Source organism: Mobula hypostoma, chromosome 24, assembly GCF_963921235.1.
Source record: "Mobula hypostoma chromosome 24, sMobHyp1.1, whole genome shotgun sequence".
Taxonomy (NCBI): domain Eukaryota; kingdom Metazoa; phylum Chordata; class Chondrichthyes; order Myliobatiformes; family Myliobatidae; genus Mobula; species Mobula hypostoma.
Genome location: NC_086120.1, coordinates 28,411,520 through 28,428,037, shown reverse-complemented (window position 1 = coordinate 28,428,037; position 16,518 = coordinate 28,411,520). Strand labels below are relative to the sequence as shown.

General features: G+C 39.9%; 1 protein-coding gene across 2 annotated transcripts in view; it reads left to right on the top strand.

Annotated features, from left to right (window-relative positions):
* The window catches only part of LOC134337491 (insulin receptor-like), a 226,202-nt gene extending 216,369 nt beyond the window's left edge, over positions 1–9,833 (top strand). For both annotated transcript variants that reach the window (XM_063032554.1, XM_063032553.1), the window contains one exon: positions 1,669–9,833. In XM_063032554.1, coding sequence (XP_062888624.1) covers positions 1,669–2,029 — 361 coding nt within the window. In that variant the 3' untranslated portion in view covers positions 2,030–9,833. The remainder of the gene's footprint in view (positions 1–1,668) is intronic.
* The last annotated feature ends 6,685 nt before the right edge of the window (positions 9,834–16,518 follow it).

The window sequence follows — 16,518 nt, the reverse complement described above, 5'->3', positions numbered from 1 at the left end:
ATTCTCCTTTGTCTATTCTGCTTGTTATTTCCTCAAATATTTCCAACACATTTGTCAGCCAAGATTTTCTCTTAAGCAAAACATACTGACTTTGGTCCATTTTAACATGTGCCTCCAAGTACCCTGAAAGCTTTACCCTCAACAATCGAATCCAACATTTTCCCAACTACTGAGGTCAGGTTAACTGGCCTATAATTTCCTTTCTTCTGCCTTCCTCCCTTCTTGAAGAGTTCTTGCAATTTTCTAGTCCTCAGAACCATGCCAGGATCTAGTAATTTCTGAAAGGTCATTATTAATGCCTCCACAATCTCTTCAGCACCCCTGGATGCCGTCCGTCTGGCCCAGGTGTGTTATCTACCTTCAGACCTTTCAGCTTCTTGAGGACCTTCACCCTAGTAATAACAACTGCACTCACTTCTGCCCCCTGACTCTCAAACATCAGCATACTACTAGTATTTTCCACAGTGAAGACTGATGCAAAATACTTACTCAGTTTGTCCATCATTTCCTTGTCCCCCATTACTACCTCTCCAGTGTCATTTTCCAGCAGTCCAATATCTTCTCTCACCTCTCTTTTTCTCTTTATATATCCGAAAAAAATTTTTGGTATCCCTTATCATATTATTGGCTAGCCAGCCTTCATTTTTCAGCTCTTCACTCCTTATGGCTTCTTAGGTGCCTTCTGTCGGTTTTAAAAGCTTCTGAATCCTCTAATTTCCCACTTATTTTTGCTTTATTCTGTGCTTTCTCATTTGCTTTTATGTTGGCTTTGACTTCCCTTGTCAGCCACGGGTGCATCATCCCCCCTTTAGAATACTGCTTCTTCTTTGGGATGTATTTATCCTGCGTCTTCCAAACTGCTCCCAGAAGCTCCAGCCATTGCTGCTATGATATCATCCCTGCTGCTGTCCACTTCCAATCAGCTTTGGCCAGCTCCTCTTCCGTGCCACTGTAATTCCCTTTACTCCACTGTAATACTGATATATTTGCTTCTCCCTCTCAAATTGCAGAGTGAATTCTATCATGTTATGATCACTGTTTCCTAAGGGTTCCTTTAACTTAAGCTCCCTAATCAAACCCAGTTCATTACACAATACCTAATCCAGAATAGCTGGTCCCCTAGCGGGCTCAGCCACTAGCTGCTCGAAAAAGCCATCTCATAGGCATTCTAGAAATTCCCCCTTTTGGGATCCAAAATCATCACCAACCTGATTTTTTTTTTCCCAATCTACCTGCATATTCAAATCTCCCATGACTATCAACATTGTCCTTTTGATGTGCATTCTCTATGTCCCATTGTAATTTGTAGCCCAAGTTCTGGCTTCTGTTTGTAGGCCTCTATATAATTCCTATCAGGTCTTTTTACCCTTGCAGTTCCTTAACTCTACCCACAATGATTCTACATTTCCCAGTCCTATATCACCTCTTTCTAAGGAATTGATTTCATTTTTTTTACCAGTAGATCTACACCACCCATTAGAGCAATCTTGTTGGTCTTATTTCCCCACTTTTCTTCATTGTAATTTATTCTCTCTCAAATTGAACTAGTTACACTAGCAATTCTCCCGTAAGTTGTATATGTTCACTTTATCTATGTGATAATTGTATGTTGCTCTGGTAACTTTTTATTTTCTAAGATCTGTTTCATATCTGCTCTTGTTATTTCAGACACACTTTGATGCAGATGTGTTGGCAATACAATCCAAAGTCAAGACCCACATTTGTGGAGATCATTGGGATGCTGAAAGATGATCTTCACCCAAGTTTTCATGATGTCTCTTTCTACTACAGTGAGGATAACAAGCCTCCTGACACAGAGGAATATGACATGGATTTTGAGAATATGGAAAGCATTCCGCTTGACCCTTCTTCTTATTCACAAACCGAAACCCCTCTTAGTCACAGCCGAGACAATGGGCCCACCATGGGGCTGAGGGGCAACTATGACGAACATATACCGTACACCCACATGAATGGAGGCAAGAAGAATGGGCGAATATTGTCCTTACCAAGGTCAAGCCCTTCATAACATTTTCTCTACCTCCCATTTCTTTATCACTTTCATGTATTGGGCCCTTAGAATCTCAGGACTCAATTATGGCTGCCACAGTTTGCCACATAAGGAAAAGGACCTTGCATTCATTTAAAAGAAGTCATTTTTTCTGCCAAGTGGTTGGTTATGTATATGAATCAAACTGTGAAGAGACAAAGAAAACTTGCGCATATTCTATAACTGTAGAAATATATACACGTTCATATGGTGAATACATGTACATACATCACACAGCCATACATGCACAGCTGTACATTACATATGTACATATATACTGATACACAGACATGTATGCACGCGTACACACATACATACACACACACATACACACACACACACACACATACACATACATACACACACCCACAGCACACCACATCACAATCATATCAGTGGTTAATTTCCAAGGCTGTATCAATGTCACTGTCCCAGCCAGGAAGTGACCTTTACAACTTTCTTCTGTGGAGCGCTTGAGGCTGAGTCAGAGTTTAGGCCTGATTTTCAGGGAGTGAAAGGGGGATATTGGGTGGGACAACATTTCTTCAGGTGGAAACTAAGAAACATCTACAGTAAAAAATGACAGAAAATACAATTTAATTTTCCTGACATGAACATTTTAACAGTGGGAATCTTGCAGATCAGAAAAGCAAAAGTAAGCTGAAATCTTCTGACAAGTTCCCACAATTAGCATTGATACATACCTTAAGAGAAAATCCTGGTTGGAAATCATTTCAGATGCAATGGTTGGATAACAGTTCCTCAGACCAATAGCTGCTGTTTTTTTTCTTTTGTGTGTGTGTTGTTTTTGTACAAATTTGATGTTTGCTGTATTCTCTCCTCTTCAAGAAAGGCTTTGCAGAAATGAAAAGTGTGCCTCTGAGGGCCAGTGGTCCTTGTGGCATGATTTGTTTGTGTAGAATTTGGACCAGTGCAAGTGATTTCTTTGTTAACATCTGGCACTTGAGGACAGTTGTCAGGGAGCAAAGAATTTGCATCAAACTGAGCTCTGGGTTTCAGATTCTGTTTTTTTGCTTTTCACAGACCTCTTTTAAAGCTTTATGTGACTTTAGAGACAGCACGAGTCACGGGGTTGACATCAACAGGTTAAACAGTCTAGCCTTAAAATCAATGTTCTGTATGACTAGCTTCAGAGGGCATAGCTAGCAGGAGGAAAGGATGAAGTTTTCATCACATTCTGTATCATTTTGCATTGGTAAGCAGTGAAGGAATTGTTGGATAGGTATGTGGAAAGAACATGTTTCATTTGACTTCAAGGCTCACGTGGTCGGCTGCTATTCTCCACGGACTGAAAAGAGAAAACTAGGAAGAGGCTGATGTGCCAAATTTTGAAACAAAAGTTAGCACATCCATAAGCTTAATTCAGTTTGCTTTTTAAGCTTCCTTAATTGAGTACAATGAGCTGGCATTCCAAGCTCGTATTGGAGGTGAAGAAGCTAAAGGAGGATTGTTCAGAGTGAAAGTAGAATGGAACGTTTAATTTGTTTCCTAACAATAGACAAATAATGCAAATATACCATGTTCATGATTCTTAACTGTCCTCAGCTCAGGAGTAATTGGGGATGGCATTGCCATCAAAGTCCAAATCCTGAAAATGAATAAATAAAGACATCAGTACTGTGTTTTTTGTGAAGAACACTGAGCCCAGTGGCTCATAGACACCAGATCACCTGTAACCATCCTCAACTTTATCCAAAGCCTTACCATCCATTAAAATTAGTTATATTCATCTGGCAGTGGACAGGATGGGTTCCTTCCTTATGCTTCACTCCAATAATTAAAGGGTCTGGACTCAAAACCTCAAACTGTTTTCCCGTGGGAGCTGGGAAAGGAACTTGAGCTGATCCTAATCTCACAACAGTCATGGGCCAGTCCACAAATTAAGATAAATGCAGAGGTGCAAGCTGACCTTGAGCACCAGCTCCTTGTAAGTATAGGCTGGTAGTGTGGATGAAAAGAAGTCTTCTAAGAGAAGTGAATGTTAGTTTTATGATGTACACCTTGCCATCTGCAAGGTTGACTAACTCACGTTGACATTGCAAATCTAATTGGTTATTGCCAAACTAAACTACAAGACCCCATTAAATACTATCAGTATTTTAACCCATCAGCGTGAGCTATTTTTTCCCCAAGTACAGAGTTGAATGTCTTAAAGTTTCCAAATTTTACCTTACAGAGGAGTAATCTTCCTCAGTTAATAAGTACACCAGTCACCTGATCAGTCACCAGATCCTTGTTGTTGATACCCAACAGGAGCTTTTATTTCATACAAGTCAAAATAATTTGCTCTTCTGAGATCCCACAATCCTTTCTAACATCGCCCTTCCCAGCACTGCCCCACCCAAAGAGGCTTTCTCAAAATTACCTGTCCACTTCACAACCCTTAGAGTGAACCAAAACCTTTCTCCATTATGCTGCTCCAGGTTACCTTTTGGCTGCCAAACTAGGTAGGGACACGACTCAAACTCCCAAAGATGCTGTCATTTTAAACAGTGATCAGGTAGGATTAATTACCTTCCTCCTTGATCTGCAACAGCAATGTCTGTAGATAAAAATTGCCCACATCCATAAATACTGATTGCATCCTGACTTTTTGTTAAATATGTAATCCACAAATGTCAACTGGTTGGGAATTTCAGGAATTCGATGTGGGGAGAAGGCAAACAATTTGCCACAGTTAAAATTACACACTAGAAAATTGTGGCCAGTTGCAAGGGGATTTTTTAATTCCTTTCAATTGCATGTGTATCTCCATTTGTTTTCTACAATCCCTCTTTCAAAGTATTTTTTACAGTGCTTTTCCCAGCCTACTGATCCATGTTAAAAATAGCTGATCTCACATGCAAGCAGGTCACTTGGAAGTGACCATGAGAGAATGGAGGGAGGAGAGAACTGGCACTTTAGAACTAAAGGAGACTGACATTTATTGCCTTGTCCCAGTTTGTACCCCACCCTCAGACATATGCCACCTTTTTGAACCACTGCAGTGTTGGCTGAGAGGTGGGGAGTTGTACAATTTTGTCCTCATAAACGAGGAAGGGGAGTTGTGCTGTCAGATCAGAGATGCTCATCAACAAATCACACTGTCGGTCGAAAGGAAAGGCAAAGCTGTTCATACCTATCGAGAGCTTTAAATCATCTGTTCAAGGCTGGGCTTAAAGCTTAAGTAACAGAGAGAGGAGAATGACTAATAAAAACAGAAGATACTAGAGAAGTTCACCCAGTCCAGCAGCCTCTGGGTAGAGGGAGTGTGTCAGGATCTTTTATCAGGCAAACTAATGGTAAGGGAGAAAGGCAAGAGAAGTGTGGCTAGGGAGTGAGGCCTTTTAGATGTACAATTATGTTGCCTTTTGGGTGGGAAAGAGTCTATAGTGAGTCTGGGAGGAAAATAACAAGATTATTAATAGAAATTGTTCTGTTGTATATAGTGTAAAGTGTTAGCTCTAAGGTGCCTAGATTTCCTTAATGTAACATAACCTAGCGGAAACCAAGTAACAGCCCCTCACTCTAATATACACTTAGAGGCTGTTTCACTCTACAATAACCAGAAAAAAATTCACAAACTTTTGTAATTCTGAAGATTTTCTTATATTCAAAAAATTAATATTTTATTTATTTTTATTAATGTTATAGAGATCACTGTACAGAATCCCAATTTACAGTCTACGCAAAACAAAAAAGGTTTAGAGTATGAATATGTATTATTGCTGAAAATGGGGCAGAAGGATATGGTGCGATGTAATTTTCTGGGACAATCTACCTCAGTACCTTTATCAGATATGATGTGTGGAATTCATGATATTTCACAGTATTCTGTTCTGAAACTAAATGCATTTTATTTTCTCAGTGTAAAGGGCCGACTGATTTCCTACTTCATTTGAGTGTATATTTTTGTTTTGTTTGGGGAGTTGTCCCTTTCTCAAAAGAAAAAAAAGTAACGTATATGTCTTCATGTTCAAACTGGAAACTCCAGGACAGAGAGGAATGGGTGCCCAGCAAGGAGAGAGAAGGGTTTTCCTGGCTGGGTATGCAGCCAGGATAGTAAGGGACTAAAAGTTAATGTGAAATAAAACAAAACAATGCTTTTATATTTAAAATATGCAAATCTTTTAGTCACCAACAGTACTGGTGCATATGGCCATGTAAGTTAGGGTTGCATAAACACTGATGATTCCAAGTGGGATTCCAATCCAGGGACTGTGTCATGTCTTGCTCTTAATAAAAGTGAATACATTAAGAGGGGAGAGTGCAGATTGAAAATAATATCAGGGTGTACTTCATTACTTTCCAAAGCTCTCACTCCAAGCTCTAGTTGCCTGATCCATAACTTGAGTCAGCAACCCTGAATTTGACCTCAAATCCTTGTCTGTCAATAGGAGTTTCCTGATCTCCCCTCCCCTCAAATTGTAGCAGAAAAGTTATCAACAGAATCTAAAAAAAAGGTTGGCTCTGCATTTGTTAGTGTATGGGAATCAGTTGGCTCTTTATACCTCAGGCTGTGCTGTGATCTCCAACAGCTTAGTTAAGAAGAGGGTGAAAGTGTTCAAATAAATTTTATGAACCAGGCAGTCCATACACAACACACCTACACAACAAGTAGATGTGACATTGTTCCTTCGCAATGAAAATTGTATTCATTAGTGTATGTTAAGACTTGCTCCAAAAATCCTTCTCATTTTTTCATTGCTGCTATTACACCCTTGCTCCAATTATACAACCCCACTAAGAGAACTTGTTCGGTTTTTTTTTCAATTTTGTATGGTTATGAAATACCAAACATTGGTAAGAGATTCCCTAGCTTTCGAAAACGTGTCGTTGAAGTTGCATTGTGCCATATAATCAGATCATCGTAAACAAACTTTATTAAATCATCAGTTGTTTTTAAACAAAAGCTGGGAAAAGAGTACAGTATAATCGCCATTGTTGTTTGGCAGGTATATTGCACTGAAATCCCAGACTTGATCATTCTTACTCTGGTTCTACCCCTTGGGGTTACTTGCTTAGGTTTTCAGTGAAAAGCAGAAGTTCCAATGGGTGTCCTGTCTGAACACTGTTCCTAGTGTTCACTGATCCTTAAGCCAGCTCTTGGGTTTAAGGATCTTCCTGATGGGAGGTGGCTGAAGAAGACAATGTGGGACCCTGCAGAACCTGTTACAAGTAGAGCAAGGAGGAGTTTGTCAAGGCAGACAGGAGTGGGTCATAGTGGGCTTCTGTGTGCTGTTGGCAAATGGACTCTAGGCTCTCAAAAATATCCTAAATGTCTCTCCATTTTGAGTATTCATGAGCCAAGGGATCTAGTAAGTCAGTAAAGGCTTTTTTTTAAAAATCAGTCAGTTTCTGTGAACATCCTTGAATCGTTCCTTTGTGGACTTGATGGAGCTTGGCAATGATAATCTGATGTTCAGTGTGGGAACAACCTAACCTGCCCATTCGAACTGACTGACTAGTTAGGGCTTCAGTACTTGAGATGTTAACTGAGCAAAATAGAAAGAAGGAAAGCTACTTATTGTTAGCATTGAAAAATCCAAGCACCTTTAAGTATTTGATGGTTCAAATATTTTTGGTCACATTTTTGTAAATACAATAAAACATCAGATCTGGGGGAAAAAATTAATGTGTTATAAAAATCTGCATTTGCATGTTCACTGAAACGGGTTGTTGCTTCCATTGAGGAAGCAGCAGTCAGGACTGTAATGTGACTGAGCCATTCTATCTTCAAAGTATATGGGAGACTGAAAGATGCCATTGGTTCTGTCTCAGTTAGGTTAGATGTTGATAACTGGATTAACCCCAATATCGTCTATAGAAGCTGGAATCTGGAACTCAAATGCACAAACCAAACTGAGTGACTAAACCTAAAATGCCACAATATCAGACAAAAACCTCTGAGGGTCAAGCAGGATCAGTGGATTTGCTTTGTGCATTTGAAATGTACAATTTCACAAGGAACTCTTTAGAATTACCGGTGAAGCATTTCCTACAATATGGGCATTTCTATATCTAAAGCGATTTCTTAATAGTATAAATCAGGCTGGGGAAATAAATCTGAACGGGCTAGTTCTCTTTATGAAATTATTAACCAATCAGAGTACAGAATGAGTTTCCAAGAGAAAAGCAGCAAAATTCTATTGATTACCAGAAATGCAGACTATAGGGATGTTTGAATCTCAGATAAGTTCTGAATTTCTGAGATCAGGAATAAGTGGTCATCATGGGCTGATTTTAAAATATTTTGTTTTCGTTCCAGACTAGAAATTATTTTTCCAGGCTCGAAATTATTGTTGCTAACAAAACAACATCCATTTTTTTGTAAGGCAATTGTCCCTTTATTGAGTCTAACATAATGAGATTCCATCAAACAGAATAAAATTCATTGGTACCAAATATTTTGACCACTATGATTATTATGGCAGTTTTGTGAAATTAATTATTTGCTAATGTTACACAAATGTTTTTACCATGTTTTGGGGACAATTGTGTTTTGTTCCATTTCTGTCTAAAATCTGAACAAGTCCTTTTAGCATTTATTGGAGCAAGGGTAAACCCAGTTATCAGGGGTGTTAATATGCAAACCAAGCAGGGCCATAAAAACAGATTTCCCTTTTTAATTATTAACCAAGTCAGAATTTTATTGTGTTTTTTGGCAATTTAAATGAAGTGATTTAATATATGTGATTCAGAGCTGAAGGGAGGGTGGGTGCAGTAAGTCTTCGTGCAGATGTAACATGTCTTTTGCAAACTACTTTTATTTCTCTTGTGCAAGAAGATAACAGAGTGGAGATGTATGAGTAAGCGCAGAGATTTTGTGCACAATTTATTTTTGCATTTTGAAATGAGCCTGGGAGGAAGTGTAAATATAAATCACCACTGTTCAAAGTGGTTGCTTCTAAAAATTATATCTGTCTGATTTCAAATTATGCCAGTTAGCACAAGCAAATGTATTGGAATAAAATGTGTTGGCTTTCAGTCTGTAAATATACGTCTGATGTAAAATGAAGAAAGTGTGTTTCATTAGTGAACGGAGTATTGGCAGGACAACTGTGTGTTATTTCTGATACAGCTCCAATTGCAGAGTCTTCTAATTGTGTTACCAGTGCTCAGTGACAGTCTCCAGCAATATTTTTTGTTATCTTTTTGTTTGGAAAACTGGAACTTTGTTTATGCCAGATTGTCTGTCTATATTAAACTGAAGAAAGGCAATCTGTTTGCCATGGTAGCCCATACAATCAGAGGAGCATACAGTATCTTCACTGAGTGAGTTACGAAGCAAAGTTGAACCCAAACCTGAGAACAAAAGTGGAATTGCCCTAAGTTTGGAATTATCCAGAAGTCTGGTTCCTTGCCTACCTTGCTCTAACTCTTGTCTTCATGTCCATACTCCAGTGTGAAACTAAATGTTTTTCCAGTGGCAAAACTGTCATTTGGAAGAGACTTTATAAGCTGTGGACTCCAAAATTGGACTGCCCTGGACCTTGTAACCTATTTATCTCACCTGAACTCAACACACACAAGGTTGGATGAGGGAATGAAGAGACAGTACAACTGCTGCACCCGAACTTTTAAACAGCTTTTGTGGACGTAAAGCTGGCTCCTTTCGAGAGCTTGAATGATCACTTCTTGAAATTTCAAGTACATGGGAGACAATGATTTAATCTTTTCTTTGTGTATTTTTCAAGGGGGAAAAAGGCTAAATTTTAAGTCAGTTGTTAATACTGTGCTTGGCTTGTTGTTTCTGTAGTAAAAATGCAAAACTGATTCTTGAAGCGAAACGTAGTCTTCAATTGGCTTCTGCCTGCTTTGTTTTGTGACAGAGTTGCTTGCATTGTTTGATTGCAACCACAGTATTTACACCAAAAACAACATTTACCTTGCTACTAAATGACCCTTGGTTTTGGAACAACAGTTTCCCAAAAAGTCATACACTGTCTCCATCAATATGCCAAGATTTGGCAGTATCTTTGGGTTCAAGTTACGTTCCATTTTTGGGGCTTGGATTACCACACAGAATTTGGTGGTTTAATGCTCTGTCAAAGCAGTCTATTTTGATTAATATGTTGCTCTTTGGTAACATCATCTAAAAGTAGTATCAGTTTTTAACATGGACATTATGATGCCTTTTTTTTACTGCACCATACTCCTTTCCTGACCATTCCACTTTATGTAAATTGTCGTTTCTTTTGTCAACCAGCCAGTGTTGGAAAGATTGGGAAACCAATATCTTTGATTTTCAACACAGTATCCATTCCTAGTCAACAATTGCTGCCTGTCCATTGAACTGTCTGAGACTGTACTAAGCTGCTTACAACCTTGCTGCTATATGTTACCACACTGAGTTTCATTTTGCATTTCATAACTGCACCATCATTAAAGCCATGTGCATCCACCTCTGTAACTGCTCAATACAGTCTGCCTCAACTCACCTATTACTACACCCTTCCTTACCTCCAGTTGTAATTCCAATCCATCACCGGCTAGATCCTCTCAATCTCCTTAAAACTGGGTTGCAGAGCTTTGAATGACTTTATGTCCTAACTAGCATGTCTGTTTATTTTTCCCAGCTCTAATTGTTGACCTACACTGACACCCACTTAAGCAGAAACTCAATTACATAAATTCTCATGATTGTTTACATGAGAGAAGCTTAGACCAATAAACCGGAGGCTCAAATTCAATTGAGGCTGTCAAACCTTTTCAGTTAATAATCTAGAAATTGGCAAAAGCTGATTATTACCAAGGACAATCACAAAAACACCATCGAATTCACTTATGTCCTTTAGAAAAGTAATCTGCCATCCTTATCCAGTCTGGTCTCTATGTGACTCCAGGCTTATGAATGTGGTTGCTTCTGAAATGTCCCAGCAATCTACTTATTGGTAATTCAGAATGAATGATAAGTACTGGTCATGTCAGTGACGCTTTTAAAACTGCAAACTTCTCAGAACTCTGAACTGGGGTAGTCTCCTCCAAGCCTATTAATTTATGAGATAACAACATAACTATAATTCTGACTTGCTCAGCCCTGCATGCTGTGGCAGATTGGCAGGTATGTTGTAAGCTGAAAGCCTAGCTGAGAGCTCAGTGTTCAGGGATACACATTGTATCAATAGGGGGAAGGGTGGCATTTCTGTATTGGTTAAAATACAAAATCAAATTATTAGAGGTGACATAGAGTTGGAAGATGATGAATCATTGTGGATAGAGCTAAAGAACTGCAAGGATAAAAGGTTCCTGGTGGGAGTTGTAGACAGACCCCCAAAAAGTAGTAAGGATGTGGCCTACAAATTATAATGGGAGATAGAAAATGCATGCCGAAAGTGCGCTCTTACGATAGTCATGGGGGACTTCAATATGCAGGTAGATTGGGAAAATCGTGTTGGTGCTGGATTAAAGGAGGGGGAATTTCCAGAGTGCCTATGAGATGGTTTTTTAGAGCAGATCATGATTGAGCTCACTAGAGGATCTGCAATTCTGGATTGGATGTTATACAATGAGCCAGAATTGATTAGAGCACAATAAGGTAAAAGAACCTTAAAACAAGTAATCATAATAATTCACCCTGAAATTTGAGAAGGGAGATTGTATCAATATATGTCAATCCCTTTATTCCACTGTAATGAGATGTATCAATATTACAGTGGAATAAAGGGAATTACAGAGCCATGAGAGAGGAGTTGGCCAGAACTGATTGGAAAGGAACACTGCCAGGGATGACAGCAGAGCAACAATAGCTGGAATTTCTGGAAGGACAGATGACACAACCATGGCTAACAAGAGAAGTCAAAGCCAAAGAGAGGGCATATAATAGAGTAAAAATTAGTGGGAAGTTAGAGGTTTGAAAAGATTTTTTTTAAACTGACAAGGCAACTAAAAAGTCATTAAGAAGTAAAGATGGAATATGAAAGTAAGCTAGCCAATAATATTAAAGAGGATACCAAACATTTCTTCACATACATAAAGTGTAAAAGAGAGGCGAGAGTGGATATTGGCCGGCTGAAAAATGATGCTGAAGAGATGGTAACGGGGGACAAGGAAACGGCAGGTGAACTGAATAAGTATTTTGCATCAGTCTTCACTGTGGAAGACACTAGCAGTATGGTGGAAGTTCCAGGTGTCAGAGGGCATGAAGTGTGTGAAGTTCCTATAACTAGAGAGAAGGTTCATGAGAAACTGAAAGGTCTGAAGATAGATAAGTCACCCGACCCCAATGGTGTACACTCCAGAGTTCTGAAAGTAGTGGCTGAAGAGATTGTGGAGGCATTAGTAATGATATTTCAAGAATCACTAGATTATGGAATGGTTCCAGAAGACTGGAAAATTGCAAATACCACTCCACTCTTCAAGAACGGAGAGAGGCAGAAGGAAACTATAGGCCAGTAAACTGGACTCAGTGGCTGAAAAGATGTTGGAGTCGATTATTAAGGATGAGATTTCAGGGTACTAAGAGGCACATGATAAAATAGGTTGCAGTTATCATGGTTTCCTCAAGGGAAAATCTTGTCTGAAAAATCTGTTGGAATTCTTTGAAGAAATAACAAGCAAGATAGACAAAGAGTCGCTTGATGTTGTGTACTTGGATTTTCAGAAGGCCTTTGACAAGGTGCCACACATGAGGCTGCTTAACTGGCTTACAAGCCCATGGTATTACAGGAAAGATTCTAGCATGGATAAATCAGTGGCTGATTGGCGGGAGGCAGAGAGTGGGAATGAAGGGCGCCTTTTCTGGCTAGCTGCTAGTGACTAATAGTGTTCCACTGGGGTTTGTGTCAAAGCCGATTCTTTTTACGTTATATGTCAATGACTTGGATGATGGAATTGATGGCTTTGTTGCAGATTTGCAGGTGATATGGAGGGGCAGGTAGTTTTGAGGAAGTAGAGAGACTGCAGAAGGATTTAGAGAGATTAGGAGAATGGGTAAAGAAATAGCAAATGGAATAGTGTCGGGAAGTATTATCATGCACTTTGGTAGAAGAAATGATTATTTTCTAAATGGAGAGAATATACAAAATCTAAGGCGCAATGGGACTTGGGAGTCCTTGTGCAGAACTCCCTAAAGGTTAATTTGCAGGTTGAGTCTGTGGTGAGGAAGGCAAATGCAATATTAGCATTCATTTCACAAGGACTAGAATATAAAAGCAAGGATATAATGTTGAAACTTTAAGGACTGGTGAGGCCTCACCTGGAGTATTGTGAGCAGATTTGGGCCCCTTATCTTTGAAAGGATGTGCTGAAACTGGAGAGGGTTCAAAGGAGGTTCACAAAAATGATTCCAGAATTGAATGGCTTGTCATACGAAGAGTGTTTGATGGCTCTGGGCCTGTATTCACTAGCATTCGGAAGAATGAGGGGTGACCTTATTGAAACCCATCAAATGGTGAAAGGTCTTCACAGAGTGGACGTGGAGAGGATGTTTCCTATGGTGGGAGCATCCAAGACCAGAGGACACAGCCTCAGAATAGAGGGGTGTCCTTTTAGAACTGAGATAAGGAATCTCTTTTGTTAGTAGTGAATTTGTGGAATTCTTTGCTACAGCTAGCTGTGGAGGCCAAGCCTTTATTTATATTAAGGCAGATGTTGATAGATTCTTGATTGGTCAGGGCATGAAGGGGTATGAGAAGAAGGTAGGGGATTGGGGCTGAGAGGAAAACTGGATCAGCCTTGATGAAATAGCGGAGTAGAGGCGACGGCCTTATTCTGCTCCTATATCTTACGGTCTTATACCTCACCGGGGCTTGCAACAGACTGTGTGGCTGCATCAGTTTCGGTGTGGATTCACACAGTTCTGCTCCACTCTCCATTTTGAGAAGAGCACAGGATCAGCAGATATTGGTGCTGTTGTACTGACCGCTGTGGCCAATTGCCAGGCTTCACTCCTTTGGCACAGACCTGAGTTACAGAACACCCAGTGTGAACCTTAGAGCAATCCAGAGATTGGAAATGTGCCATTCAACAGAGGCACGCTCTAGTCGCCTGCTGAGCCTGCAATTTAACGACGCTGTTGTTTCTGCTCCACCGAAGCCACCTGCACCACCTTAGCATCACTTTCCACTCGTGTGTGACATACCTTCCTTTCCGTGTCAATGCTTTCTGCTCAACTCTTTGCGTTGTTACATTCTAAATTCTGACCATTTGCTGAGAGAAGTGGTTTTCACTGAATTCCTTAAAGGATTTATTAAAGACTGGTATAATTCATTTCTAGTTTCGGTCTCTTCTCCAGCGTTAACTCTTTCAGACCATTAAAGGTCTCTGTCATTCCTCAACCTCACCTTTTCAAGATAGCTTGTTCAACTTTTCCTCTCATGTATAACCTTAGTTCAGATATCATCCAAATTTTTTTAATACTTTCACCAACATTCCTACATCTTTGTTATAACAGACACCATCAATGTACAAAGCCAAGTCTGGACTAATCAAAATTACTATAAATTTCATCTTGTTGTAAACCTCTTGATGATCACCTAAAAGATCTGCTTCTTGAACCTTAACTTGCACTAAAGCCCAGTCGTCCATAGCACCTACACTCGCTTCCTCGGTTTAAAAATTGCCATCCTCAAAAAATCTTCCATGGCTGCCTCTTCTGTATCTTTGTAATGTTCAAACTGAGAGATGCAAATGCTGTTTAGATTTTGGCCGTTTGACAATCCCCTGCTTGGAACACTTTATCACAGGGTGCCACGTTTTCTGCTGTTGAGGCTGTATGTTCTAAAATTCGCCCTCGTCTTCTGTGTTTTTCTTTATTTCTTTAAGACGTTCCTTAAAATCTACATCTTTAACAAAGCCTTTGTCCATCTGCCCTGATCTCTTCAAGTGGCTCAATACTGTTCTGGGGAGTTTTTGTGACTTTAAAGATGCTATATAACTGGAATTTGTTATTAGAAATTAACCTCAGATGGATTGCTTTTGCTTTAGGCTTATCAATTGCAGTCACTACCTTTTTAGTGATTTCTGAATATATAGTCCCAGAGTCTATTTCCCCAATCATCATTCTTGGCCACCAAATTTCAACATGTATCTGTATCAAACCTTGCTAACAGAAACTGTTTGCCTCTATTTATTTTGTCTCAGCTATAATTTGAGCATTTCTATTAAATCACTAGAAGTTGCTCTGTACAGAATACACATTTTTCCATCTGTCCAAGAACCTGAAGTCCCTCACACTGAAAGCTATTGTGCTAAATGTTCTGTGACCTCTCGGTCCTTCTCATTATTCTTGTAGACAGATTAGGATGTAGTGTTCTAGTTGTAACTGAAGTTGAATGGTATGGTAACGTAGCAGTTAATGTGATGGGCAGCACGAGTTCTGAACATGGATCCCAAGACATGTAATGGGCAGAGCAATATGGCATGTATACTGCCCTTTGGCCCACCCAGCTCGTACCAATTTCCCACATTTGATCTCTTTCCCACTGTCTTCCCATCTGTATTCCACCTATCCAAGTGGTTCTTAAATGATATTATCGCCCCTGCCTCAGCAACAACTTCTGGCAACTCGTTCCATGTTTTCACCACCTCTGCGAGCAAAAGATGTCTCTCAGGTCCCTTTTTAAATCTTTCCCCTCTCACCCTAAATTTGTGCCCCCTAGTTTTGGTCTCCGCTACACTGGGGAAAAGGCTGTTACCATCCACCTTTTCTAAGTCTGTCATGATTGTAAAATTTCTCCAAGGTCACCCTTCCTTCTCCATTGTTCCAAGGAATAAAGACCTAACCTGACAAGCCTCTCCTTAGGCCTTCTCGTCCTTGCAACATCCTCAAATCTTTTCTGCACTTGTTCCTGTTTAACCTCATCTTTCCTATAATAGTGACCAAAACTGCTCACAGTACTCCAAATGTAGCCTTGCCAATGACTTGTACAACTACAGCATGATGTCCCAACTCCTGTACTCATTGTCCAGCATCCAAGACCAGCATCCTAAATAAAGATCCAGTGAGGCCAGCCTCTCCCTATAACACAGGCCCAGTTCAGGTAGCATCCTTGTAGATCTCTTCTTCGCCCTCGTTCTTATCACAAGATAATCAAAACTCTGCACAATATTCCAAGTGCAGCTTCGCCTGTCCCTGCTCCTAAACTCAGCCCTGACTGATGAAGATCAGCAAGCTAAGTGCCTTCTTCACCTCCCTGTCTGTTTGCATAGCTGTTTTCAGTGAACTGTAGACTTGTACTCCCAGGTCCCTCTGTTTCTCAATACTTGTCAGTGCCCCGCCTCTCACTGTATATGTGTTACCTTGGCTTGACCAGTCAAAGTGCATCACCTCACTCTTACCTAACTTGAAATCTGTTTGCCATTCATCAGCCCATCTCTGTAACTGATCAAAATCTCTTTGCAATTCAATGTAGTCTGCTTCGTTATCATCAATACACTAATTTAATATCATCAGCAAGCCCGATAATCATACCATGTACGGTCACATCCAAATCACTTAAATAAATAATGAATAACAGAGTTCCCAA